General features: G+C 37.1%; 1 protein-coding gene across 1 annotated transcript in view; it reads right to left on the reverse strand.

Annotated features, from left to right (window-relative positions):
* The window catches only part of ANO3 (anoctamin 3), a 188,739-nt gene extending 162,454 nt beyond the window's left edge, over positions 1 to 26,285 (reverse strand). Inside the window, exon 1 of the mRNA XM_026850685.1 lies at positions 26,132 to 26,285. Coding sequence (XP_026706486.1) covers positions 26,132 to 26,285 — 154 coding nt within the window. The remainder of the gene's footprint in view (positions 1 to 26,131) is intronic.
* Positions 26,286 to 26,436: the final 151 nt, after the last annotated feature.

Genomic DNA, 26,436 nt, shown 5'->3' on the forward strand with positions numbered 1-26,436 from the left:
GTCCCTTCCAGCCCAAACCATTCCATGAGACTGATTCTATTCCATATACTTTCTACAGTATTTCTGTGTGCATTAAATGTTCCTAAGGCTTTAGGTGATAATTTTAAACTCAAATTACATGTTTCCCAGTATCTAAAACTAGGCATCTGAAACGTAGCAGCACTACAGTTTGACTCAGCAATCTAAAAATCATCTTAAAGGACAGGACATTCAGAGTATTAAATGAGATTAAAAAGGGAGGGAAACATAATTAAGCTACACATGTTATTCTAGTGATGTTATTCTAAAAAGTAAATCGAAATCCTTCACGTTGGAAAGTCAGGCCCAGTGTGTTTAACAAGATACAGGACAATTCTTACTCTCTAAAGGCATTGGCATTTTGCCAGATGAATGAATGGTAAGCTTTCATTAATTTTACATTTTTGTTAACGCTGTTAAACCTGAATGAATTGAGCAATCATAAGAGTAGAGTTGTCCTTATCCATCATCTGTTCTGTGACGTTATGCAAAAAAATCTTATGCTCTGTATTCAGTTAGCCACTATCATCCAGACCAGTCTAACATTTCTAATATTCTTCGAGATGCTTTCAGGCACTTTTTGCTCGAATGAAGGATGCAGAATGTTATTACTCCTTATCTGAGGAAATCTTTCTGTTTTATCAGTGTCTTCATTCCAAAGAAATTGCTTAAAGAGGTATCATATTTTCACACATCATCTAAAAAGTAATAATAAAATAAATCCTAGTGTGAAGGATTTTACAGTGTTGTTTCTACTTCTTTTCACAATAAATGTACCTGAAATATCAGAGCTGCTAAACTGGAGAGGAACATGAAGCAGGCAGAACACTAGGGTAAGCTGGTAACAGGAAAAAAAAAAAAAAAACCACCACAAAACCCAACTCATTTCTATCACTGCTAATAACATTTTTAGACATTGCTTAGATGGATTTAATATAAACTACACAGCTTTCACTTCTAATTGTCACTGAATAGATGAAAGGAATGCTTTGCTGTATTGAAAAGCATTTGGCATGAATTTTAGGCTGGATAGCTTACATAATACTACTGGCCTTGGTTTTCCTTTGTTTCCCTTATACGGGATTGAAGAGAAATGGGAATAGTTCTAGTGACATTATCCTGAGGTCATAATATTCTTAGAGGAAATGCCAAGTTTAGAGGCTTCAGTGCTTCCAAGCACAATTAAAATCACTAAAGATTTTTTTACAGTGCTATTTGCAATAGCCGTCTTTAAGCTCCCATAAAGTTTGTCTCATTTCCAATAAATCCATTGAATCAGAAACACCAGCAAATTATTGTGGAAGGACATATTGAACCATTTTCACTACATCTCTCTGGATCATCTGAGCTGATGTTTCAAGTACTTTACATTTTATCCGAGACTACAAGAGTTCACCTAAAAATACTAATAAGGAGATAGAGCAGCTATGTGAACACAGCGGTTATAAGCTGAACGTGCCAAGAGTTTGGTGTTAAGGGATTTGGGAGGTTTTTTGATTGTTTGTGGTTCTTTTTTAAAGTGAATCCTTATCTCTTTTCCATAAAAGTCAGTTCAGAGGGGCAAAGAGAAACTTTGACTTTGCAAACTTGAAAAATTAAAGCAAATATTCCTGTACAGTTGCATTCCAGTCATCTTACATAGCACAGTTGAGAGACATAAGCCAACGCAAATTAACCCAAAAGCCTCACAAAACGTTTCAAAGAGCACAAATCACCACCAATACTACTGCACATACAATTCAAGCACACATATAAGATCATATAGTCCATCAGTTACTGAAATACCATATAGAATTTATTAATTCTGTAGAAAAACTGTGCACAACCCATTCTGGGAAGTGAAAATGTGGCTGTCGTGAAAATATTAACTACATTTTAAAAGAAATAAATCCACACTATCTCTATTGACTTAAACATTCATAAGGCAGCCCTGTGTCCTTGTAATTTTCAATTTTTTTTTTTCAGAAAAAAAAATTTGTATTCCACCCAGCTCAACAATACCAGTGGCTGTGTTAGTGACAGCTGTGGTACACATGAAGGAGCCATGAAGGGGACTTTTCCCCCCCTAATTCATAACTGACAGCATAACCAGCTGCGAACAGGTACTTGAGCACATGCATAACACCACCAATGAAGAGCTGCATTTCTATCAAATAATAAAAAAATCCAAGTTCAAAATAAACACAAAACAAACAGACCTCCAAAATTTCATGGTCTACTTTGTTGTTTTGGTTTACATACAGTAGATTTTTTTTTTTTTTCCCCCTGCGAAACTTGCTTTCATGAACTCGAGGCACTAGACAGCACGTTTAATCTGTTTTGGTACACTGGATAGATCTGTTTTCACAAAAGATAATTGCTGTCCTTAAAAACGTTTCGCTGCCATCTACACATGCAGAGCAATTGGAACTCAACAACTACCCTTCACGCACGATGGAGACACATCCTTCATCAGGTGGTTTTGGTAAAGATATATTTTACACCTCTAGTCTGGCCTAGCTGTACCACACGTTTTACCTCTCCTCAAAACTGCTTCATTGAGAGAAAAACATCTGCATCGTAAATTGTATGTACTTTCAGAGCTTGTAGCATGGTGAAATGATTAAAAGTTTTTTGCTACTGAACTTGGCACTTGGTGTTTGTCGTGTAGGATTGGAACAAATCGTATTAGTCACATTAACAGTTCCACACCATACATCTGTACTCTAATAATGAGCGTTTTAAGCCTGCTGTCAGTAGTAATGAAACCACCCAATTTATGAAGTAATTCTGACTTGTAGAAACCATCACGTTATTGTGAATTTAAAATTCCTCTGTACACGAGTCTCTTGTTATGAGCACTAAGACAAAAGGCTAGGCTGGAAGAAGCAATCAATCTTTAAAAATCGAAGTTTGAAAATATGTTTTCCATCTGATTCAGAGATCTTTCTATTTATTTTTTAATTAATTAGTAAAATCATAATAAAGGCTCATACCATCAAAAATGGCAAACCTGCACCCTGGCCTATAAAACAATCTCTTATCCTTGGTTGTTCCATGCTATAAGCAATTAGGCTTGGATTAGCTAGAGAGATTAAAGAATTTTTTTTTGTTAACCCAGAACGGCACTTGCTGAAAATGTAGTATTATAAACTGAAGTTCATCTAATCTCATTTGGAAAACAGCAGTAACTAGTATTGTAATACATACCAAGTACTGTCAACAGTTAACTGTCAAAACTTTAATTGTTAATAGAGAAAAGCTACAGGTTACTTTGAAGGAGAGCTTGCTTTCTTTTTCTCCGCACATAACTGATCTCGGTCAGGTTATTGCTACACCCTTCCTCCCAAACATATTTACCTCTTGTAATGTTAATGGCACAGACCAATATTTACACCTATTCTCAAAGGCATCATGCAGAGGAATCTGCAAGACATCACGCCAGCAAACTATCAACAATACCAGATGGCAGGGGATTTCTTTAAATGTTTTCCATCCCGTCATCAATCATTCCTGGCTGCATTATTTATGTATGTTGGGGCTTATCCAAAATCCATTGAAGGGTTTGAATTCGCTTGGCCAGACCGTGGTTTCACGCCAAGCCTTCTAATGGCACCGAGAGGCAGCGTGCTCCCCAGACGGGAGCTCCCTCCAGCCCAGCAGCGGGCTCTGTCCCTGGGACACGGCGCTGCTGGCGCACCCAGCAGTGCTGGGACAACAGCTTTGACAAACAGACGGAGGTCCTGTGTGTTTGCAGCCTCAGAAGAGCTCGGCTTGGTGAGCTCAGACTACACGTGGGCAAGACAAGAACAGCGCTCTTCAGAAAATTATCTCTCCGTGTTCTACGCACTGTGAAAGAAAGCAGATAATTTTATTGAGAAATTTTCCAAACTGTTTAAAGGCTGCAAACCTTCGGTTTAAAAGGTTAACATGTGGTTTACATAATGTATAAACTGTTAACTGTATTCAATTCTTCCATTCAAGAACTAAACACAAAGAAGTTTCTGTTTATTCTAAAGGCAGAGACAACATTTTATCAACCGTTGACAGGCTTGAGCTTTTGAAATATGACATCCATCAAGCCAAGTTCAGTTACACCCTAGCAAGAGATTCTTCGTTATTTCATTCTGGCATCTGAGTCAGGAAGAACTCAAGGAGGACAGTTTTTTAACCAGTTCCACTGTTTGTTCCTCCAGGCTACTGTCGCGTTGACTCCAAGGGCCTGAAAATAGGCAAACACTGGTGATGACTGGTCAAGGCCTCTCCTGGAATAAGGTCTAAGAGGAGGGGCTGTAGAGGAACTTCCAGTCAGTCCTGCAGTAGCCGAGATGACATCCAGCCAGCCTTGTGAACTCTTCCCTTCCTTTCTGAGGCCACTTTCACATTTCCAAAGCACACAAGAGAAAGCCACGTGAACATTCGCAAGAATTAAAGTAAGAGTCTTTAACCTTCAGTCCCTTAGTCATGAACTTCTCTTTCAAAAAGGAAACACTATTAAAGAAAAAAAAAAAAAAGGCAACTAGAAATAAACCCTGATAATTCATAATACATGCTAGAAATAAAGAATTTAAAGGCACAGGTTCAAAAAACACTCATCAACTGCCTTGTGCCTCACTGAAATAAAAACAAACTTATATCTGTGATATGAGAAATAGGGAAAAATGCTTTTTTTGACACCCAAAATACTTCCTAAGAAGATTTAGCTTTCAATCAAGAATGTCAGTCCTGCACCACAAAAACTTTTCAAATTCCTTTTAAAATTTACAAAATATATTTTTTATTACTTTATAGGACCAACATGTATCAAGTATAATTGCAAAAATATTAGTGAAACTACAGCTTTGAAATCCCTTTGGTTGATGAAGGTTGCTGCTGCAGAAACAATTAATGAAATATACTTCCGTATAGAAAATAGAGTATTAAAAGGTACAGACCTGTACACTGCAGAAAATTCTTACGAAAACGCTTTTGAAAAAAATCTAACAAAGGCCAAATTTTAAAACTGAAACCTGTTCTGAACAATCAAACTGAGTTGTCTTGATGCATAGGTGTCCTAAAACATCATACTTGTCACTAACATTTGAAAAACTAAAAATAACATAAAAGATAGCATTTTAAAATCAATTTACATCCACCAAGAAACCAATTACTGCAATACAGGAATGACTTGACAAAGCACTCCTTTCCTCTTAGAAACCTAACTACTTGATCCAAGCAGAGCAGATGAAATCACATCTTCTGCAAAGGTGCCACATGCTAATCAGCCACAGTTGAGTTTAACAGTGGCTTAAATTGCTATTAAGTCAAAGAACACCAGAACTGCAGCGCACGGACTAAGGTGGGCTACACAGAAGAAAGCCAATCACCTCAAAAAAGCCACAGCAGTGAGTTAAAATCTAGAACTACATAAATTTTTAGCCTTAAGAAAGGAAAAAAAAAAAAATCCTATCGTGTTGTGATGAAAGGTCCATTTAGACTAGACTTAAATATATAACTGCATTCTGACTTTCTCCCCAAAAGTCTTATTGGAAAACAAAAACTGATAACATGAAACATTTAAGTAAATATGGCAACTTTTTCTGCCAAAAAGTATCATCCCTCTAGTTTTGTCCTGTTTCACCTCCAAAGCAAGAGATAACAAAAAAAAAAAAAAAAAAAAAAAAAAAAAAAAAAAAAAAAAAAAAAAAAGCCCATCTGAGAAAGAGCTGAGGACTTCTGTGGGGTTTAGTTTTGTTCCTTTCCCTCATCCCCTCCTGATAAATGGCTTGCACATTTTATTCCAAGTTGCCATAGGAAGAATATTCAAGATTCTAAAACTAGATTTGGTTTATCACCACTGAATGAAAGACTGTTCCCCTCTCCAGTTCTCATCTGTGCATATCAAAACGCTGGAAGCCATCATTTCGCATCATTAGATAGAAAACTATTAAAACTTGACTAAAATCAGGTTTTAGTCAATACTTAATATGTAATATTATAAATTAATACAACACAGTCAAGACTCATGGAGATCCCGCAGTGCAAAGTGTTACTTTCTGGTGTCAGAAAGGAACCAGAAAAAGTTCTCTGTGACTTAAAAAAATCGCAGGCCAAATTGAAGTAAATAAGAATTGACATTAAAAGTTTACATTACTGATACAATCAAATATAGACGATCAAATATACCCAAATTTGAACCTGCCCTTTTTGGACCAGTGTCCCTCTCGCATCTTAATTCTTGGCACCGCTTTATTTATCTTTGCCAGTTATGTTTTTACGGGCCACCATAAGGGCCTCCAGGGATGAATGATCAAGATCCACTGATAGTGAGCTAGACAAAACACATTATAAAATCTATTTTCCTTAAAACAGGGACTTTCACTAGCCACTCACAGCCTATAGTCGTATATATCTGCAGTCAAGAGCAAACATACATGCTTCAAATAAACATGTTAGCCTGGGAACAGGACTAATGTATGATAAAAATAATAAAATTAAGTGCTGTCATAGCAATTGTATTTGTTCAGACTCATTTCAGTTGGGAATACAAGTATGTAAGAGAAGAACTAAGGATTTTTTTTATTTTTTTTTTTTTTTTCTTCTGTGAAGTAGCTGTACTACATGGATTCAATAAAAGCTTTTCCATTTGCAAACAGGCTACTCATCACCCTCTGATGGTTTGGAAATGTAGAGAAAATCTGTCATTTTACTTCTTAGAAAAAAAAAAAAAAAATTCACGTTAAGTAGTACTTTGGATTTTTTCTGAGCACTTCAAAAAAATGAAGAAAATGCCAACAGTCCCTTTTTTCTTGTTTTCTAAACACTGGCAAACCTAAATGTGAGGCTTTTCCATTCTTTCCCACGTGTTGCTTAAGTGCAATGGGAAGCGTGCCATAACATATACCTACATCAGTACGTACCATTTCGGCAACGTTTGTTCTTTCTAAGGATTTACAATTCTTCTGCTAAATGGGATGGCCTGTCTCATTCAAGTACTAATTTCTCAGGTTGGCTCACATTGTGTTTTACTTCAGTCCAACCAATTTGTTTTAAACAGTACAAGAGTTCTGCCTGATACTATCTACTTTTCTGGAACCATACTTTGCATTTAATTCTTCAGTTATCTCCAAGCACTCAGTTTTCTTTTTGTACATACTCATTCCAAAATTTTGCATCATATTTCTAACAGATCATTTATTTGCATTTCACAATATTTGGAATTTGATTCCATTTGGACGTCTTCCTCAAATATACACAACATTTTGAAACCTATTCTCAAAGTGAAGAATTAATTTAATAATTCTTGTTCCTATACCTTCATGTGTGCTTCATATTATTGCAATAGAAATAATCTGCATCCTCCACAGGTTACTTTTTATTACCTATTCTTCTAAATCATGCTTTTTATTTACCCTAGCACTCATTTTGTTGTGTCAGTCAGCAGTGAGAAAAAAAATAAATCTATTTCGTATAATGTTTACCATTAAGCAATCCTCATATAATTACCAGTATTTATTCCCTGTTATATATCCAAGCAGTTACAATTTCCATAATAACAATTCCCATCTTTAGTGAATTCTTCGACAAAATTTCAGACATTTCTTACTATACGCAAATGCTAAGAAAATTTTCTGATGAGATTTCCTCATGTGATTTACTTCGTAAGGGCAGAGAACACTACAATTTGTTGTTCTTTCAGGATTCTGTTATATCAACTCAATCAAACAAAATATATTGAATGCTGCCAGGAAGCTATGAAAAGGTAAAAGGTATCAGTTTATATATATATAGTCTTTTTGATAAAATAATTGCATACATTTTGTCCAAATTCCTTGCATTGTGTAATCAAAATATACCAGCACATACCAACACCAAAGATGGCTGAAAATGGGCAGAACTAATGAAAAAGTTACCCCAATATAATGAACGTATTGGATTACAATAGCCATTTTAATTTGTTGATAAATTATGGCCATGGAAATGTATCAATATTGTTAACAAGGACTGGTTCAGAAAAGGTGGAAACTAATGAAGCCTATTTAGACAATTTTTTTTTGAGGGAGGGATTTCTGTGTTTACCAACTGGAGACCAACTTCAAGCATATGACAGCAACTTGACAGACTTTCGTTCTCTCATTTTCATAAGTAATTTTACCAGAAAACTTGAACTTATGTGAAAATAGTCTGTGATCATTTAAAATCAAGATAAAAGTTCAGTTTTAAAGAAGGAAATAAGCCAAAGTTAAGACTAAACCCAAGTAATTTCCATGCAGCAGATATCTAAGACTAAGGCTAATATTAATACTGTCAAATAATTCAAGCCCACACAAGAACCCCTTCACACAAACGAAACCAAAGAAGCAAGAAAAATCCTTCCGCAGAGCATTTAAATGTTAAAAATAAATCTTTTTCTCCAAAACATGAATCTTCAAGTTTTTAAAGAAGTTATTGCAATTTATTGCCCAAATCAAAAGATAGAGACATAAAGCAGGGATGGGTTTTTTGAACCTTTTTGGTGTTAAGAAAAAAAAAATAAAAATCAAGATGAGAAACACTGAGCAAACGGTGTAGGGCAGAGCAGGGTAACAGCTCACGCCCCCATTCAGACCACAGGGCAGATGATTAATTTTCAGCTCTAGTGCGGCAGGTAGTGCAGAGGAAGAACACGCAGAGAAGCAGCTACCATAGCAAGTAATAGGGTATATACCTGCCCCGTGCTCTCCTCTACAACGCTTAATAGTGCAGCTAGATCTTTAATCACAATAACTCGAGTTATTTGGGTCCCTAAAATAAGCATGAGTGGAATAATCATAACATCTAAATATTCGTTTCGCATTGAACTACTGCATTCACGTTTTTACCCTTCAACAGATTCTACCTTCAGGTTAAACAAGCAAGTCCTTTAGTTTATGGAGCGGGAACTGCCAGATCACTTTAAAGACTGGAACAGTAGGGAGAAAACAAGCCAATCCACTTTAATCTGAAAAGGATGGTTTGAACAAGAGTACTAACTCTGTCCTTCTGGTATCTGTCCCATTGTGAAGCAGGAATGTGCTAACACAAACATTAGATTCAGAATCCTGGAAATGAAAAGGCTAACCTTCCCCAGATGCTATGGAACCATCCCTAAGATACACTTCAGTGTAAGACAAACACAACATTACTCAGTAAGAATTGGGTTTAGCAGTCAGACTTCCTGGGCTGTTTAAGTACTTGCTTTAAGAGAAGAGGAAGCAGCAGTTAATCCTCTAGGAAGAAATGCCATCTGGAAATTTTTGGGAGAACTGATCAGGCGTAAAACGTACAGTGTCAAGGTCTGTTCCTCCAAGGTCCCATTGTTTTGTCGTAAATATCATAGATAAGTATGTGTGTCCTATGAAAAGTAGCTGTTACTGTTAAAAAACAAAAAAAATTCCTCCTCCTCCTCCCAACCCTCCAAACTTAGGTGGTACAAAGTGTAGCACAGGAGGCAAAACACACCAAATCTCATTAGCAGCCTTTCAGAGGGCAAAAACCCGTGGCTGCAATTGCTTCCTTTATCCTTTGGAGGCTAGGAACGTAAGAAGAACGAACACATCTCAACGGCATTTTGGTTGAATGAACATTCACGTGCAGCTTCGACATGCCGAGGTTCTGAGACCACGTCTGTACCCTCATATTAAACAATCGCTGGCAAAAGCACGCGGTGTTCTTTGCTATAATGTTGTTAATGTGGAACATAGTAGAGTTATTGGAACAGTCTCTGGCATGCTGAATGGCTGGCATGGTACTCCCACGAAAATCCCGTGCAGAATTCAAAAATGAGCATGGGACAGCGATTACTAACCATGAATTTCAGCAGTAACATTCTGCTAGGTACTGCCATGTTGGTCCTTCAGCACTACTGCAGGAGGTGTCTTGCCCCCATGAGCACCTACACACTCTCAAGTCATGACTTGGTATATAATAATATACATAATGATATATATTTATTATCTCTATATATTTATTATTATATATCATACATAATATATTGTATACAATATTACTATATTGTATAATATTATATAATCATACCATCATTCTTGGTATGATCCTCTAAAAACTTTATTCCTGGAAGCAGTAAAGAAGCCTTCTCATTTTTTTCTGGCTTCAGAATAGCACTACTGATTATGGAGGAAGAACACAGAAAAGCCATGGGGCACAGAGAAAACGCACATCAGAAGAGCCGGGCCAACCTCATTGCCTTACCTCCAAAATCAGCACGTCAGTTACATTTTCAATCAGTTATAAATTTCAAGCCATTATAGTTTAGGCTGAAAATTAAGATCAGCCTAATGGATGATTGTTGCAGATCACGCAGATGAAATAAGTTCAAAACAAAACAGTAAACAAACCGTATTTGTATGCATTTAGAGAACTTGTCTCTTACTGACAATGCTATACAAAGACTATATGCAACTGCAGCAGAAATTCAGAATTGATCCAAAAAGATATTTTGCTAGAAAGTTAATTGAACTTTGGAAGGATGAGAGTTTCTTTTCCTTCTTCATGTTCACGAAGGTGTGTTGAACTCTCAATCACATCATTTCTCTGTTTCAAATTCTCTCTAAGGAGAGTGGGAATCACAACACACGAGTTGGAATATGAACGTTGAGGGTGAAAATAATATTAATGGGAGAAATTGTTAAACAGTTGGTGGAGGCAGCTTTCTCAGGGTTCCTCTAGAATAGGTTTAAGGCAGAAAAAAGGGAAAAAAAAAATCACAAAACTAGAAGTAGTGTAAGAAAACCAAAGGACTCCGAAGAAGCCGCTGACAGCAGGCAGCACTAATGCACCACTTGATACAAAAATCTGTAATCTCTCTGACTGAAGATACCAGTTTCATCTCTCCCTCTTAGACTCCGCTTGGCTTGGACATTGCATAGCTAGCTAGGCCAAGCTTGACCTTCTGGAAAAATGCCGTGTTTGTACTACAGATAAGCTGAGTATGAAACTCACTGTTCCAAGACTTCAAGGAAGCAAAGGCCGAGCTTTTGTTTCTTGTAACAACAGTCTTTTCATATCAAGAAATGTATCAGTGATACTGCAAACGCAGAAATAAAACAGGCAAAGCACATTTTACTCAGTACTTGTTGAGCTATGCTGTGATATTTCAAGGTACGAGTCTTCCATCATACTAATTATGTAGAAAAGGAGTCAGAAAAAGTTATTGATAGAGGAATACACAAGATGAAAAGAAATTAGCCATGTAGCTCTGCCTATGTTGATCATTTTTATGTCCTGCAGAAAGACTGCACAATAAGAACAGAGGGTAAATGTCCCAGAACCACCATATTAGCACAGTCATTTCGGGTAAAATAAATCAAAGAGGACTTTCAGCTTCTAAAAAAAGAAAAAGAGGGCTTTATGGCAATATATTTCATTAGCTAAGTGACACAGTGTTGATTTATCTTTAATGAATGATCCCAGGGTCTGTCAGTGACATACACATCAGAGGCTCATTTCTTGATGGAGACTGTGGATTCCTGTTTTCAGTGCTGGAGATGTGCTGCCTCACCATTAATGGACAGTAGCTTTCTCACCAGTCCCCAGCTTTCGTGCTACAAAGTCCTCCCTGAACTACCAAATTCAGCCAGGGGAAAATTACATTCTGTCTGACTAAATTTGCTGCAGTTTGATAAGAAAAAAGAAAGAAAAAAGCCTTATTTAAAAAAAAAAAAAATCAAATACAGAGACCACCCAAATAAATTAATCTATAATACAACCGTAAGATCACTGTTTCCATGTTAAGAAAATACCAGAAAGCCTGGTCTCAATACCAGTCACTTACGATAATTTGATTAGTGGAAATTATGCAAATACCAGTTCTGTACACCAGCCCAAACACCACCTATTACTGTGACTGCATGATTTCAGGAGATAAAACCATGCCAAAGGACACACAGCGAGAAACCAGCTCGTGATACATCAGTGCCTACAGGTACAAGAAGCCAACCTGGAACACATCTACATAAGCCAGAAGGAACGTCAGCGGTTTCAAACGGTGACTCAGGATTGCAAACTGAGTGCAAGGTCTCCACAATCACATTCTTCCCGTTACTTCCGTGAAAACGGTAACAAACGTAGAGCTTAGCAGTTGTCCGGAGGTGGCGCGAAAGAAACCAGATGGGAAAGGTTGAAAACAAGGAAATCAAAACTTAAGGTCCAGTTGTTTCCTAGCCTGTGTTGGCACGACGCCTCCCAGTTTCTGTGGAAGCTTTCCTATTTGACTGCTCTAAATTATTCATCTTGCAAAAAGTTGTGCTCACATCTATTAATGGTTTCCAAGTCACGTGATAATATCAAAACAACGATACCGTCACAACAGCATCGATTCAGTGCGCTACCTAAAGGCAAAGCTGCGCTCACACAGAGCCCGAGTCATTTCGGAGGACGGTTGCAGAAGTAATTAATAAATCCTCCAACTTCCACCTGTTTTTAGCTAAGCCAAATCTCGACCAAGTTGTCAGCTTTTACATATTGTACCTGCTTCTGCCGTGTTTTTCAAAGTTAGTCACAGAAGGGCACAACCTTCTAACGTAGGAGTGGGAGTTTTTAACACGCCACCACCTAAATAATAACTATGCTACACGTCAAACCATAAGAAAAAAGCTTTCAAATTAATATGATAAGAAAATTACCTTTTAATATTTAAGTAGTTGATACTCTTAACGCTCAAATCTGATTATTTTCCTACACGTACTAACTTGTACCCAAGCGAAATAAATGCATTAAACAGCCCCAAAGCAGTAAAGATGACGAAATTTCTTGTCACATCTTAGCTATTCATTCTGTTCATTGTATGCAGTGTCCAGTTTCTGCAGTAAATGCCACCCGAGTGAATTCTTTGGAGCAGAAAATCCTTTTGTTTTCCTTTTCTATTGAGTTTCCAAGGTTGTTTTTTTTTTTTTTTTCTCAAAGATTTGCTAACACATACTGCAGCATTACTATATAGTTTCTGTACATTCAGGATCCTGATATTGTGATACTGGGAAACACTGATATCAGGTTTTAGCCCAAGCATATGCTACAAGAACACAGCCAAGTTCAAATTCACCCTCAGAATTTCTTGATAGTTCAATCTAAATTGCTTATTGTGTGACTCCACATAAGATTTGACTGTCATTTTTTGTTGGAATTAAAGTGTCAGGAAGGCATAATCAACAACACACCTTTAACTGCAAGAGGAAAACACGAGACAATAGTTGGATTTCACCTTTGGAACAAAACACTCAAACCCTTGATTTGATATAAACAGGTCTTCCCAAACCCATTTGGATTTCTTAGGAGAGCTTTGGGCAGTAGCTTTTGTTCACACCTGATCACTGTCTTCAGCGTAAGGAACAAAAGCACATTTGGAGTCGGTTTGGACACTAGAAACTTTGTTAGAGAATAGAGGAAATGAGTTGACTTGTTGGTAAGTAGATATATTGTATGAAAAACATACTATTTGATGAAACTAGCTGATTAAAAAATGTACAGCCACGTATCAGGTTCATGGCAGTTATTTCTAGTTTTTAAACATTATCAGGATCATGTTTTCTAATATTAATTGAGCCTGTAATGAAAGGAAACTTCTAGTCAGGGCTCTACTTGGGTAGTGTGACAACAAGTATCTTCTCTAACTTGTTTTTAAAAAAGTCCTAATACTTTACAAATGAGAGCTGACATGGCAGAACAAGCCTGCAGAACCTTTGAAAATTAACTAACAAGACGGTGCGTTCTTTCACAGGTTCAAACAGCATATTTAGGGCTTTTTTTCCTACTTTAGGAAAAAAAAAAAAAAAAAAAGGTGAATAAAAAACCCGCTTGCTCTGCTGTCCTGTGCAATGACAGAGAAATAGTCATACGGCGTATTCAAATTCCACGGCATTATCATCAGAACTATTTTTGGAGGACAGTTTGAACAAAGCTAACACGCTAACTTGGAATGTGTGGTAGCTTCGTATTTGTAACATTCGTCTATTTCTCTTATTTTTAAATATCTTCTCAAAGAGCGACAGGGAACATTCCGGTGTACGATTACGTCTCCCTTGCCGTTACAAATCCGAAGCCTGGTTGGCACCCACACCTTTGTTTCGCTAGCGCACGGCACGTGTGGCACTGAACAGAGGAGCGCTGACAGCGCCAAGCGGTCGCATTCCCAACCCGGTCCTGAAGGAGTCAACGTATGTATATATGCACTGTGAGCTGTTCCAGGTTTTAACAAGATCTCAAATCACCACATAAAACTCTTCGAGAAGCACATTGCCACGAGCTTGGCACATCCGAGAGATTCCTTGGTTCTCTCCCTCATCTTTTCAGGGGAAACAGCTAAACTGTTTTTTTCCACTCTAAGTCGTTAGTTACAAATTCATTTCTGCAGAGCTATCTGCAAGCATTACTCCAAAGAAATCAGTTTGCATTTCTATAAAAAGCCCATAAAGTAAAAAACTTTTTTTGAAACTCACTTCAACTCCTCCTTCGCAATAGCTGAAGTTGTTCATAATAATTTGTTTTAACAGAAAGCTTAATGCTCGAAGTACAGCAATACGAGTAAATGGCCTCTTTATTGGACCAAAAGCTTTCTCTGAGCAAGGAGAAACAGCGGAGTTCGTACACCTCCACTTCCTCCACGTGACTTCTGGCAAGAGTTTCACTGTATGATTCATACAAGACAATTTTTGATGCTCACAGTTGAACTTGCCCGTGGCAATTTTCTATAGGATTAAAAATTATATATGTCTGCATTACAAGTTTGGGGTAAATCCCCCAGCTGAAGGAAACAGGTGTAATTCTGTGAATGAATGGCTGCTCTTAGCTTCACAGCGGCAGGAAACTCTGTCTTTATTGTGCCGACTTTTAAAATTGGAAAGATAAAGGATAACACGCTTATCACTCAGAGATCGAAATGTCTCTTCAACTCCAAATACTGGCCTTCTCTTTGGACTTAAAGCATATCCTGATTCCACGTACATTTTCACCATTTTATGAAAAGGTATTACCGAGAGCTTAAAAAAAAATCTTCCTGTCTAAAAGTAGAAAGTGTTATATTTTATTCTTGCTGAATTACAACCAGTAAGCTTTAGAAGACATGCCAATTTAATAATTGGGTAAAAATTGAAAAATACATCCACTTTTTTTAAAAAAAAAAACAAAAGCCCACAAGCAGCTTCATACAATTTATGTCTCACCAGCTCCTTCATGGTCTTGGACACGTCAGTCAGGACCTATTTGCAGAAATGCTAAGTGGACTCATAGCTATGCAAAATGAGAAAAAGCTTGAGAGTTTTACTCTTTTTAATTAAGGCTCTTCAATCTCCTCACATCTTATTTTTTCAAAAGTCACCTAAATAATAGAGAAAATTGCTTATTACTGGAGTCATTCGAATTTACACAGATGGCATACATCAGATCAGTTCTTGTGTAGTTTTGTCAACACACAAAAAATGCCTAAAAATATCAGCTTCAACCTTCCCTCCTTATTTTAGTTTTCTTCACAGAAAGAATATATTAAAAATACATTTTTTCAGACTTTAAACAAAAGGGGAGAATAATAGTTTCCTATTTGTTTTCTTTTTTGAATTAAGATTAAGATAGGAAAGGAAAGCATGAAAGAAATACAAATAATTGACATCAGCCGATTCATGCCATTGGCACTGGCAGAGAAAGTCAAAGTGTCTTATTAATGAGAAATAAGTCAGAGTATTAAAAAGAGTGAGGTAAGAAAAGTTAAGGGACTGAAAGTGCCTGAAAGTTAAACAATTGGTTTTGAGAAAGAAACCGAAGATGGATGTTTCAAGTCTGTTATACTTGGTAATAGTTATCACTCCAAAAGTGAGAGGTGTAAAGGAATGAGTGAGAAAACAGATACTAAAAATAAAAAATTGCCATGCGATGTGAAGCAAAAAGTCACAAGTGAGATCAAACCAAATCAAAAGTGTTGATGGACAGATGACAAAAGTTACCTTTGTGCAAAGGTCAGGAAAAGAGTTAGGGATTTGAACAGAAAAGACTGTTTCAAGTGCTCTATATTGAATAAATCAAAAAGGAGAGAACACGTTCTGGTCATGAAGAAGAATGAGAGTAGCTGTCCTAGTGAACCTCAAAAATATGAGCTACACAGAAAGAAAGGAATCAGCTGGTGCCAAAACGTGAATACAAGATTGCGAGTCAAACTCCTAATTGTTAGTTATGACGGTTTTCAGTGAAAATCATATTATCAGTGCTAGGTTTTGGTTTGGGTTTTTCTTCCAGATCCATTTAAGCACAGCTTAACGCCCGTTCTGAACGAGCTAAAAGCAGCAGTTTGGGAACTTCTGGCTCAAGCGACTGAACTCTGCACTTGTGAAAGGGAAGACTGATTTTCCTCGAGCTGAGTGCCATTCCTCCCGCAGGACTTCAGTGCCGTTAGTCAGATCAAGTTGTAGGATATCCCTGAGGAGGTACTGGAAGCATGACCGACAAGATGCTTTCCCATTCCTTCCTCTGGAATAGCAGATACTGATTGCTGCCAGAAACAGGGTACCAAACAAGGTGGATTCTGACCTGAGTCAGTACAGGAATTCCTGTAAATCCTATGAAGGACAGAAAAACATAACAGTTCCTTCCCAGAGTTCCAAAGTCGTCTGTGTGTTGCTTTTCCCAAAAAAGCCAAGATGAGAAGTATATGGAGACCAAAATTCTAACAGTAGGAAACAAGGCTTTCTAAAAATAATAGTGATCACATTTAATTCTACATTAACCAATGGGATTAAGAGAAAGAGTAAAACATGCTAAAAATGCATTGTATTAAAATTTGTGAATTTTGAGGATAAAAAAGGTCTATAAATAGGACATGTATTTGTACTTCTTTGAATGGCCCTGGCTGTTTTCTTCCTGAGGTAAGTGAACATGCCAGTAGTATATCCTGTGTGAAAAATGTGTACAAAACTGCGTTCTTCCAGAAATGAAGGAAAAATATATAAAAAAGACCCCACATTTGTTACATCATTTAGTTAAATGAGTCAGCGAACAAGGCCAAGTCTCTCTCAGGAAGAATAAGATGTCAAGATTTGGAATAAACTTCATTCAACTTAATTTCGATCATCCTTGAATTCTGAAGATTTATGATCTCCTTGGGCTTTTATAAACAAAAAATAAAAAGGTCACATAAATATAGAGACGCAGAGTTCCTTAGTCCCGAATGACTCAATCTTTTGTGTTTTTGACAGATAGAGAATGGATCAGTGCTGTCTCAGAATACGCTTGCTATTTTTACTACAGCTTTTTTTCCTAAAAATAACATGAAGTTCAGTCAACAGAAGCGTGCAGTGACAATCAGCACCTCATACCAGGCATTCCGCAGTGCCACAACTCAAGCACCGCAGCAAAACTAGGCTTTTTGTTCCATCATCCTCTGTTTTCTCAGAGAGAACTTCCAGAGTCCGTCCATTTTTCAAGACAATGATTTTAAGAAATCCACAGATGAAGATAATTATACTCTTGATTGATGTACATCAGAAACCGCCTTTCCAAAAGACTGGCCGTAACCCAGTCCCGAGTCTATCAAAGTGTCATTGAGTAAAAAAAAAAAACACATTTTGGCTTGGCAAGGCCCACAGGGCAGGAATCTGTTTTCATTAGTTTTTGTCTCTTTAGAGCTGCACTAACAGGGCTTGCCTCAGTGAGGATCCTGGAAGAGAAAGCGTGCAGACTTTACATGTCTCGTTCTTTGGCAAAATACAACCAGACAGTAGGAATCCGGAGCATAAATCCATGACATAGCAACATGAAATTTTGATGGTGGTTCACTTAAATAATTCATTAGTTTCCTTCTTCAGGTTCAGCAGAATGTTGTTGGGGTGAAGGAAAGCTTGAGTAAACGAATATCCCTACAAGTGTGTTTTCCCTGGATATTTTATAACCTTGCAGAATTGAAAACTTTAGAATGGGAAAGAGATATGGGAGCAGCTTTGGAGTGTCAAAAGCAAAATATTTGGAATATAAGACAAAGATATACCAAGATGAGATGAGGAAAAGCTTGCAGTGTGGACTGACTCCAGTTATTTTAGTGACTTCATGGAATTCTGGTATTTGGTCCTTACTCTATGCCTAGGTAGGGAAAGCAGAAATGAGTTTTAACCTCTTAATCACAGTCCCAGTGCCATGTGCCATCAACCTGTTCATTCCTTGTCATGGAAGGAAAAGAACAGGAGAAATCAAAGAAATCATGAAAAAGAGTATTTAAAACAACTACTAGGAAAAAGCCTCACAGATCAATGCAAGAAGGAATTTCCTTTCTAAAGAAGGTACAGGCAAATTATTTTGTTTCAAAATATGAAAAAAGAAATTAGCTTGCACTGTAGAATTCACATAAGACAGTTTTTCTTCAAAAAACATCATCCTGCTCCTTCAAATAAAATTTGCTAAACATATTTTATTACCTTTGTTAGCAACATTCTGAAATAATTATTAGTAGCCAACTACAATATGAGTTTTCATAGAGCACACTGCGTTATAGAGAAAACCAAGATTAGCAGCAAAATTATTTCTTACGTAAAAGATTTACGATGCAGAATGTAATTTAGTACACTGTTTTGAAGCTCTATGTCATTTTATGCAGAAGATATATGTATTTTAGAAATAGTCATAAATGTTCAATCAAAACATTAAAACAGAAACCTGAGGCCAAATCTCTTTACAAAAAGTTTACAGCCAGGGAAGTTTGGCATAATTGTACTGGCTCAAGAGATGGATGTATTCGGATCCAAGTGACTTCACCATGCCCCCCCTCAAAGGCGGGAGCACAAATATGATAAAGATCTAAATAATTCCTAATACTTCTGCACAAATAGATGATTCCTACAGATACCATCTCAGTTCATTATTTTACCAGTAAACCAGTACATTTTAGGATTGAGACTAAGAGGCAGCCAAATTCTCTCTCACCATGTGCTTTTGGAAAAAACACACTTGTCTCTTCCAGCACCACTCAAAACTCTTTCTATTTATAACATTCAGCTGCCGGCACAGATAACTCTGTGTATAATTCTCTCTCTCCCATGATGCCTCTTCTAAATATTACTGAACTTGTGTGTTCAGGAAGTTTTGTTGGGTTTTTTTTGTTTGTTTGTTTGTTTGTTTTTAAATCAGATTAATTTAGGTCACATTAAAATACTGATACAAATATCACAAAGGTCTAGAAAAATCTACTAGACTTTCTATAAATTTACGATTAAAAGGAACCCAAGTATGAGTTATTTTATCAACGCAGAGAAAAGGAAACCAGTTCTCAGAACAGCTTATAGACCACGTACAAAACAACTTCATTTGTTTCCTCATTGCGTACTGTCGAGACACAGCCATCAGCTCTTATAGTAAAGTCTATGTTCAAGCATGGAATTCAACCACATTCTGCATCACCAGAGGAGCATCCTTTACTTACCAAAGTTATTGATACATGGCCATCAGTCCTTTCTACTTATAACATTTATGACCTTCAGACTTGTTCTTTTAAAATATGTCGTTATAATGACATATAGAGACATATTCCCAGACTTAAGGTTTTAAGAAACCTGAAATACTTCTGTGACCTCCCCACGCACACTGAGTCATCTTGCATCCTATATTATACCGGAGACCTGCTTGTCAGTTTACGCTCGTTATTTAAGGAGAAAATGCTTAAGAGACCCACTTCTAACAATTTAGACACAAGTGTTTCCCTGCTGTATTCAGACTTTGCAGATGTAAGATGTGCTATAGGAAGACTGTTCAGACTTCACTCTCAGTCCCATTTCTTGATCTTTATTACCAAGTCTGCACTGATCTGTTTTACAATTATTGATTCCACCTTTCAAATCAGGCAAGTTTTAGTAATATTGGTGAGGGCAGCTTATTCTTTATGTAGACATACTTAATCTATTGCTACTGAGGGAATTTGGGAAATGAATTCCACGATTATAAATCATTAGGGTGTCTTTACTCAGAGTTAGTTGACCTACCCGACTCTCAAATTGAAAGTAAATAGCTCATTAGAGGAAGGAATAGCACAGAAGAGAAACCATGCCTCTGGGAAAAATTAAATTTCTATATCCAGCTTAGTTTCCATTTATTGTAGCCATGTGAGGATAGAAGTCATGACCCCCAGGAGCAGAGGTGAATGCCTCAGTACGTTAGGCTTCTCTGCCATCTCCAAATTATTCATTAGCTACAGGCTTATTTTGTGTATTATTAATGAAGTTTTGGTGCAAAGAGTAGTGCCAAATTTCTTCCAGTTGCAGCTCATAGTATGTCTTTAGGCTGAATAGCAAAAAACCTGACTCTTGCCAATACTGAAGTCTCAGCTTGACTGGGGACATACTAGAGTCCAGCCTCCATTTGCATACGAACAAATATACTTCTTCACCTTTTCCCTCCACCTGCAATCACCACACAAGGTGCCCACTTCATTTTCAGAACTGGCAGTATCGTAGTCAAGTCAAGTCTACGTCCAAGGTAAAGTTAGATTTAAAGATGTTATCTGTCAAATAATGAAATACTTTCTGCTGCATTGAGGTTAAGAGACTGCTAATAACTCGTATTTCTGCTCTACCGTCGAATTAATTACGCTTCTTAGTGGCTTTCAAATAAATGCTGGCTTGACATGGTATAACAAGTAGAAGGATTATTTCTGAATATTGATCTTCCTGACAAGAGTCTCTCAACTGCATCTTGAAATGACAGGAAAATGCATTTCCTGACCTTTTGTTTTACAAAAGAAAATGGAGGGGGGGGGAGAGTAGAAAAATAGCACCTAATCTCTGTGCAAAGATTACTTTGTAAGATTTGTTCACTTCAAGTACAGTTTCAAAAATTACTTTGGTGTAGTTGTTTCAAGTTCTGAATCTGCAATGCACTGCAGCTTCCTACAGAGCTCACTTCCAGGCAAGGACTTCAGTTGGACTGTAACCAGGAGAAAATTCCCTGTATATTGTGTTTGCTCCCTTCTTGTTTTTACTCTACAATCCTAAATGCAAGTAATTCAAGCAAACTGGCAGTATGGCACAGATTTGTGCCCCAAAGTACAACTTATTCAGTTCCCTGGATATTGTGATGCCACCCTGATTGGAGCGCTTCTCAAAATTTAAATTAAGAGAAAATTTAACTCAGCAATTAAACTGCCTTCTAAAATTTGTAAACAAGAAACACTGATTTCGCAGATTTTCAGCAAGCAGAAGTATTTTGATGTTTCAGGAATGATGGAAATACATTCAGTTAAGGGAGGTACCTATAGGGCTTTGCAATGAAAAAAATAAAATCAAGCAAAAACTGTAGATTAATTTGGGTTTCCCCCCCAAGTAGAATGCCTGTTAAATATTTCCATTTCCATAATAGAAACGCTCTTTTATGAAAACAAAGCTCAACCACTGTGCGTTCTCGTTTCAGTCTGATATCACAAAGTAGATAATTTTATTCCGCTGCCAAGTGACACTCTGATGGAGCTGTGACATGTGCACTGCGAAAAGTTTTTCAGAGGGGGGTGATGTGGCAAGGTGTTTCCACAGGCTGCTGAGGATAACAGCAAGCACTACCAGCTTAGTCTGCTGCTGCCGCTCTTACAACCATCGTGGAAAGGATAAGGGAGGCAGATACTTGTGGGAAATGTCTTAAATTCTTGTCCTTTTCATCACGTTTGTTCTGGTGGAAAATGAGGACAAGCTTTGCTTATCTTTTTGTCTTAATCCCCATGCATTCTGATGGCCAGAAAGGGACTTCGTTTTACGTTGGTGAAACCCAAACCACCCCTACAGGCCGCCTAACTCCCAAAGGCTCTTCCACCCCTCAAGCTCTGCAACGAGAGAAAATTACAGTTGTTACCTCTGTATATATGCACTTACTACACTGATGTTCTTGCATACAAAATACTCAACTCTAAAGTACTTACCCAGTTACATCATCTTTACCTGATAACTCCCATTTTCCTCTTCCTGAGCACCCTGTTAGCCTAGCTATGGTGTTTGTGCCACGCGGATCAAAGCATTTTGCAGGAATGTGTCCTTAATTTTTCAACCCTTTTTAGTCGCTGAGAGTTTAATGCTTTATTTTGTTCTTTTTATACCCCCTTACAGCATAGGGGTGATTTCTAATACGTAAATAGACCAGCAGTAAAAATAACTTCTGAAACAGAGCAACTATTCTCTGGAAAATAGCTTCCACATCCCTTCTCCAAAAGACTCATCAGTAAGAGAACCACAAAAAAAAAAAAAAAAAAAAAAAAAAAAAAGAGGCAGAAAAAAAATATGTTTCTCTAGTCTTGTACCATTCTACCAAAAAAATCACAGATTTAAATCCATGACATAGCGCATGTGTCATCTCAGGAGAGTTTGAGTGCTGTACTCGGACCCCACCACTACCAACTACACCACTAAGACCTTACTTACAGGTATATGTTTTAAAAATATATTTTTAAGAAATTTCTTGACTCTTGAACAAGAGTTACTAGGACAAAACCATCTCTACAAACATATTAGAGAACTTATATGGAGAAATATTTCCGAGTATGATAAATAAAACAGAGATTATGAGTTAAAGACTGTTACTGTGCAGGGAATATTTTCAGTCATTTCCAGACTAACAAGAGATGAAACAGAATAGCATATATCAGGGATAATAAGGTTTAAATCTGCACAAATATATACAGCTGCAATATTCAGATTAGCTTTGCTTCCTATGAGAAGTCTGAACAGCAAATCCCCCAGGCCCTCTACCCTGGCAAATCCCCCAGGGATCTGGTCCTGTATTTCTATATAGTGAATAGCCTGTTGCCCATTGGTGAAGATAAATTCCTGTAGCTGTGACACTGGCATTCATGTTATCATATTGTATTAAATAAAAATTGTTCTTTGCAGGATAAGTAGCATATAAATCAAAATAAGCTTGATTTTCTTAAAGATTGCTTGGCATCTCTAAAAAACCACACCAACCCCACGTTATCTGCTGTGTCTACAAGTATCAATGCTCCATTCAAACTTCACCCCGCATCCAGGTAATCAGAGTGCTGTGGAAACCAACACTCTTCATCAATCTGTTCATGGAGCATTCCTCAAGCAAGCCTGGTTATGGATTTCATCTTTGAAGCAGTGTCTCAGTATTACCCTGCAAGTGAGAAACCCCAAAGATTCAGTAACACTCTACATGGAAGAAAAAAAAAATATCTGTATTCTATACCCTGAACGGCAATTTAACAATACTGTTGTTCTTAGTCTGGTGCTATTGTTCTCTGCAGTATGTTCTGAAATATCTACAGACCCTACATAAATATGCTTCAGGATTAGTACTTACCTCAGAACTGAAAGTGGAATGATACACAGAAAGCTAAGCTCATTTCCAACAACATTCTTTCTCATCTAGCAAGGGAGACGCAGGAAAGTAATTTAACATTTACATACAATAGGTTTGTTTAAAGCAGGAACAAAATTAAGGTATGGTTAACATTTTTCTGTCTCAGCAACGTATCCATTTTCCATTCCAAGAGCATCAGCCTGTATTTTAGGATACTGCTTTACTTTGTCAGAGTTTTCACTTCACTGTGTTTGCACTGTTAGGTGTTATGTTTAAAATTAACACATCAGTACTACAAGAAGAAAAGTTTTTTTCTTAAGTGATAATCTCTCTATATCGAATTCTTTCATTTATATCTAAAAGAAATCATAGTACAAGCGCAACATAAGTTTTAAACAGTAAACCTTTCCTAACGCAACAGAATATGTGGACGGGAGATTGAAGAGAAGAAAGAGGACATGTTCTTCTCTGTTGCTGCTTTTCTTCAGGTTTACGCTGAGTGCTTACGTTTTCATGGCTTAGACTACCATTTATTGGTGATCTGACTGATTTTAGAGGAGAGTTCTTTAAATCCTCTTTAAAAAAACATCAAAAAGCTACAAAAGCATTAAATGTAGGATTCCCAAAGCTGCAACTGTAGAGGGTGGACTCCTATGGGGCAGAGGAGCCAACACTAGCAAACCTCAGGGCAGCACCCTGATGTAGGATGCTTGTTTCATTGAAGCATTTCATGGTTATTGCCATCTAAAAAAACCCTGAATTCTAAGAACAAAGTTTCAGTTACTCTGCATAGTTCAAAGTTTTTGTTTTGCCTGTGAAAACAGCATTGTAGAGAAATAGTCTACTCATGAAGAAAAAGGGTCCGTCATTGTAGTATAACCAACAACTGTTTATTTTTATCAGTAGCCATCACTGAGCAAGTAGAAATTCCTTTTAGGAAATGACACATAAAAGCCAACTAGGACTTGTTTACACTTTTCCATTCGGACTTCAGCCAACACAGCACTGGAAACTACAAAGAGCTTGCTTACTTTAAACACGAGTAAAATAAATATATCAAGGGGAATTTTAGGAGGCAAATGATGAGATGGCATTTGCTTTAAGTTATCATTCATAATCCCCCCAAAATACTCAGAAAATGTATCAGCATTTATGTGATTCTTCCTCTGATGTAAAACTCACAAACCAATAAAATCTTCTAACTCTGACAAAACATTTGTCAAAGACACTTGCTAGCACTCTTCCTACTTCAGGAATAGCAAACAGTGTTTGTGACAAACACCTGCAAGATGCAATTCTTTTAAAAAGAAAATAATATTTTATCAAATGGGAGAGTCCCAACAAGGAGATCTGATGTTTTATGATCTCTTTCCTGCAGAACTCTTCAGAGTTCAGTTTATACCATTCATGCTATAGTTCCACAAACAACATGCTGCTCATGCTGAAAGTTCATTTTACTCTTGATCAACCTCGTAGGCTAGGACAGATTACTCTGATATGTAGGGAACCCAGAAAAACATATCACCTAGCAAAGGCATAAACTCTTTAATGGCACTTCTTTGGGGTAGCAAATATGTTATGGGATCCCAGGGGAACAGACAGACACGTGATTCCCAAGCTTGCAAAACCCTGCTAACATAGAAGAGAAAATTTCAGAAGTGCATCTTCTGAGAAAATTTTGTTTTACAAAAGATAGTGCAGGCTCTGCAGAAAGTAAAATTAGAGAATTTCTATCAAGGAAAGCAGAAGTTACCTGTTTTTCTTGGAAAAGAGTAGATGACATCATTTCAACTGTGTAATCATTTTAATGTGCAAGAAATTAATTTATAAGTTAAAAAAATGTTCCAAAAGTTAATTACAGAGTTCAAAATATCAGAGTTTTATTTACATATTCACCTACTTCAGTCAAGTGAGAACTGCAGTCTTGCACTGCAGGGTAGTTGTCCTGTCACAGGATAAAGCATCACTTACATTCAGATATTCTCCACTTGTCTGTGCTTTCTTCCAGAAGTCATAAGCACGTGAAAACACAATCAAAATCAAATTATCCCTTGGGAGTTGCACAAGTCAAAATACCTTACGTAGTCCACAAGAAATCAGAACAGCCGTTCTTAAAAGGTATCTCCTAGATGAATGACCATCCAATACTTTAAAAGGCTTTAAGGACATAACTGAGATTCCACCAGTTAACTGCAGATGTGTCTCTCGGGTTATATTTTACAATCCCAGGCAGCTACAATGTGTATTTTCCATGACTATGAACTTTCAGAGAAATAAAAAGTTTTACAATACTTATTTAAATGACACTTCTTGGGACCTGTTATAGCTATATGCAACACCTGCCACAAAATAATCGGTGAGCCACAGCAGTCACAAAAAAAAAAATAAAATTCTTACAGCATATGTAGTTCCCTCTTTACAAGCCTGATGTGATTAAAAAATATCACAGAAAAGAACCACAGTGCTAAGTACTAAAGAGCAAAGCTTACATGCACGCTTTACAAAGTCTAGTATCAGAGCAGCTACTGGGGCTGCTCAAACTTACACAAAAACTTTGTCATCTCCTACAGAACGCTCATCTTCCAGGTAATGCCAAAGTAACAGTCCCCTGGGCTCTTCTTCCAGCAGTGCCTTACGTGCTGGAGTGTTCAGGAGACACTGATTTTTTTTTATTTTTAAACAGACATATGTTCTACCCTTTATATCTCAAGTAAAAATGACTTCATATATTGTATGCATGTGACAGTAAAGAATCCTGTGTTTTCCTTATTGGGTCTTACAGTTTACTTGCAACCTGTTACATGAGTAAACACACACAGACTTGAGGAAATAGTTTATATAAATGCATTCTTACCAGCTGGTGCAGAACGTGAGCAGTGAAGTTGAAACCCATGATAATCGGCACACGATTCATTGAATTTGCCTTCCCTAAAATCTGACTTGGAATCCTTTTTGCTCTCAATCTCATCTGAAGAAAGCTTATCCAGTTCAATTATCACAGCTGACATTGTAAGACAGTCTCAGTATAACTCAAAACAAAGCTGAACGAAGGAAGAAGTCACTTCAAGTTCAGCTTCCCCAAACATGCAGTCCAGGGAAAAATATCTTCCTTTCACACACACACACACAAAAAAAAAAAAAAAAAAAAAAAAAAAAAAA

The sequence above is a fragment of the Athene cunicularia genome, assembly GCF_003259725.1.
Source record: "Athene cunicularia isolate RWA chromosome 5 unlocalized genomic scaffold, athCun1 chr5_part3, whole genome shotgun sequence".
NCBI lineage: Eukaryota > Metazoa > Chordata > Aves > Strigiformes > Strigidae > Athene > Athene cunicularia.